The following is a 3,064-nucleotide window of genomic DNA, read 5'->3' on the forward strand; positions in this document are numbered from 1 at the left end:
TTTTGCTGCCAGTTCCAAGCGAGATGGCGAATTGCTGGTTTATGCAGTGCGTTTAGTCGTGCAGGCAAGCCTCAAATCGTTTCATACGATACTCGTCCTGTATCACAACACAGTTATTAGCAAACCGTTCTTATTAGGACGAATGCATAATGAAAAAAGAATTGATGAAGAAAATTCCTTTTATGTAACTTGTGTTTGTTAGTTCTGTACTTTTACCAGTAAATCATAATATAAGCAAATACTCTTTAAATTAAAAATGTGCAAACTAGAAGGCTTTTGCAAAATGAATGAATGTGGCAATCCAGCCATTAAGCGAAAACCACCCCAAAAATAATGATGAAAATATTTTTATTTGTCGTACAAAAGGATGGTCTTCCATCTGCACCAAAAAGTTGATAAAGAGATCACCTTGTTTCACAAAGTGCTTATTTGACATGAGCTGCGAAAGGAAAATTTCCGTGTGTGTACACACACAGCAGAAGCGAATCGCCGACAAGGTTCAAATCGTTTCAAAGGATTCTCGTCCCGTATCACAAAACATAGTTATCAGCAAAGCGTCCTTATTAGGACGAATACCTACATAATGGAAAAAGAATTCAATTAGAAATTTTATTTTTAATTTATATTAAGTTTGCACTTGTTAATTCTTAATTCTGTACCTTTACCAGTGAATCATAATATAAACAAATATCAACACATGATGCAAAAATTCCTTTTATTAGCTTGTCTTAAATTTGTGCTTGGTAATAATAAATTCTGTATCTTTACCAGTTAACAATAACATTAAAAGTAACAACGTAATGTGTGTTTGCCCTGAAAAAAATGCTATATTAATGCGATGATGGGGCACATGGTGTTCGCTAGTCATGTCGCATTTTCAATGTCGGTGGTCGTGTCTTGTACACAACTCTCTATTTTTTTTTATAGAATTTGCGATCTTAAAATAAAGATTGGTAAAATTCGACTACTCTTTTATTACTTGGTTTTTCAATGTCAGTGAAATAGCGATTTGTCTGAGTGGAGATGCAAAAAGTACTCTTTCCCCTATTAATTTCCATACAAACTTTAAACGCAATGGGCTGATCCGAGGAGTAACCAATCGCTCCCATTAATTGCATAGCTATTTGGGTACCACGAAAAGAACTATAAAAACGATGTGCTCGCTAAATAGGATAATTTAAAAAATTGTCTCACAACCTCGAACCTTGATGGAGTCAATTCTTGTTATTGCGTAGTACTCGATCTCCGATTTGTTTTTCGCCGAGATTAGCCAACCGTTCCTTCTCCCGGCTACCAATACAACATTTCAAACCGTGTGACTGGTTTCAGGTGACAGTTCTATACGAAGTCCACATTCCCAGCGCTAATCTGCTTATTCAATTGCTAAAGAGGAAGAATAATGGTCAGCGAGAATCCATTCACCTTGGCTCTCTTTCTCCGCTTTTTTTTTTCCGTTTGGGCAGCGACATCGTACGACCAGGATGGGTGGCCAACCCAGGGGCCAAACCGCGGGACATTTCTCATTAGTCTTCCGCGTTGATCCGGCCGGGTTAGGCGTTTACAGTTGGTGCAGCTTTCTGCTTTCGAGAACGTCACGCCGTCGTTGACTTCGAAGAGTTGGTATGATGCTAATTAAAGCGGTGGTACCGTTGCTTTTCGCTTTAGCCACGATCACAGCCGGAGCCGATGGTCCCGATTTTAGCTATGGTGATGCGCACTTTTCAACGGATTACTTTCGAGCGGTCTACAATGCATCGAATAATTGTGTAGTTTCACCACTCTCGGTACGATTAGCGATGGCTGCTTTCTATGAGGTGTCCGGAGTTGCCACGGAAGAAACAGTTCAACGGGCATTTTATCTTCCTGTATTGAAATCGCTGGCGATCGAGAATGCGGCCAGTTTGTTGGAGGAAATAGGAACCAGTCAGCAGTTGAAAGTGGCGTTCAAAGTTCTGAAAAAGCAAAACTCTCTGTCGGACGAATTCACTGAGACCTTGGGTAAGGTGTTCAAGATTTCACCGAAAAACTTCGAGGAAAGGTCTTCAGTATTGCACTCCGTCAACTCGTTAGCTAGTTTGGTTTCAAGCGGACCCCATCGGAATTTGCTCAGAGAAGATGATCTAAATTCCAACGCTGAAATGATCCTTTTAAATGCAGTCGCACTGAGAGTTTCCTGGGCAGAAAGATTCCCGATAGGTGAGACGAAACGGCAGGTATTTGCCTTCCGGGACGGCCCCCGCGAGGTTGATATGATGCATGAAACGGTAGAAGTTTTGTACAAGTCAGACACGAACTACCACGCCATCCAGATCCCGTTCAGCGAGGAAAGTGACTTGACCATGTGGATTTTTGTGCCACGAGGCAGTGGAAATTTCTTTTCTTTGATGAAATCGCTGTCCGCCACCCTGCTCGAAGACATGGAAACTACGGCTGTTCCTGAGACTGTTGATGTGTCACTTCCCCGGTTCGAAATTCGAAGCAACCACGGAACGAGGACAGTGATCGATAAACTCGGCTATGGTCAACTATTTAAGGACATTGATTTTAGCACCTTCAAGGGCAGGAAATCTGGCCTCAGTGAGTTAGTGCAAAGTGCGGCGCTGAAGGTGGACGAGAAAGGAACGCATTCGCCAGGAGCTGCCACTCGTAAGTAGACATCTAATTTGACGTTTTACTCGGTTCATAATTGTCTTCTTGAATCTTGTTATAGCTGCTGTTGCCCAGAATCGTGCCGAGAACACCAAATTTGTTGCAGATCAACCGTTTGTTTTCATTGTTAAGAAGATTTCAACCGATACGATCATCTTGATTGGACACTATTCGAACTACAATTAGGTTTATGTAGTACGCAAATAAAAATAAAATATGAAGATTTATTCATCATTGTTTTTTTTCGTTTGTAACTATCACTGTCAAAACTATACCTAATGTTGAATACAGGCAAGTCAAAAACTGAAGAATTTATGTTGTTTGTTTGTCTTTACTCGGAACACTTGAAACGGTTTTGAGGAACATTCTTGAATGTGAATGAAATTAATCAAAGTTACCTTTGAAGAAGCGCAAA

The 3,064-nt window shown here is 40.7% G+C and overlaps 1 protein-coding gene across 1 annotated transcript; it reads left to right on the top strand.

The window, feature by feature from the left end:
• Nucleotides 1–1,625: 1,625 nt before the first annotated feature.
• LOC131688533 (leukocyte elastase inhibitor-like) lies at nucleotides 1,626–2,835 on the top strand. The gene is made up of 2 exons (XM_058972850.1): nucleotides 1,626–2,646; nucleotides 2,711–2,835. Exons 1-2 carry the CDS (start codon nucleotides 1,626–1,628, stop codon nucleotides 2,833–2,835), a joined length of 1,146 nt encoding a protein of 381 aa, XP_058828833.1.
• The last annotated feature ends 229 nt before the right edge of the window (nucleotides 2,836–3,064 follow it).

This window comes from Topomyia yanbarensis, chromosome 3 (assembly GCF_030247195.1).
Source record: "Topomyia yanbarensis strain Yona2022 chromosome 3, ASM3024719v1, whole genome shotgun sequence".
Lineage (NCBI taxonomy): Eukaryota > Metazoa > Arthropoda > Insecta > Diptera > Culicidae > Topomyia > Topomyia yanbarensis.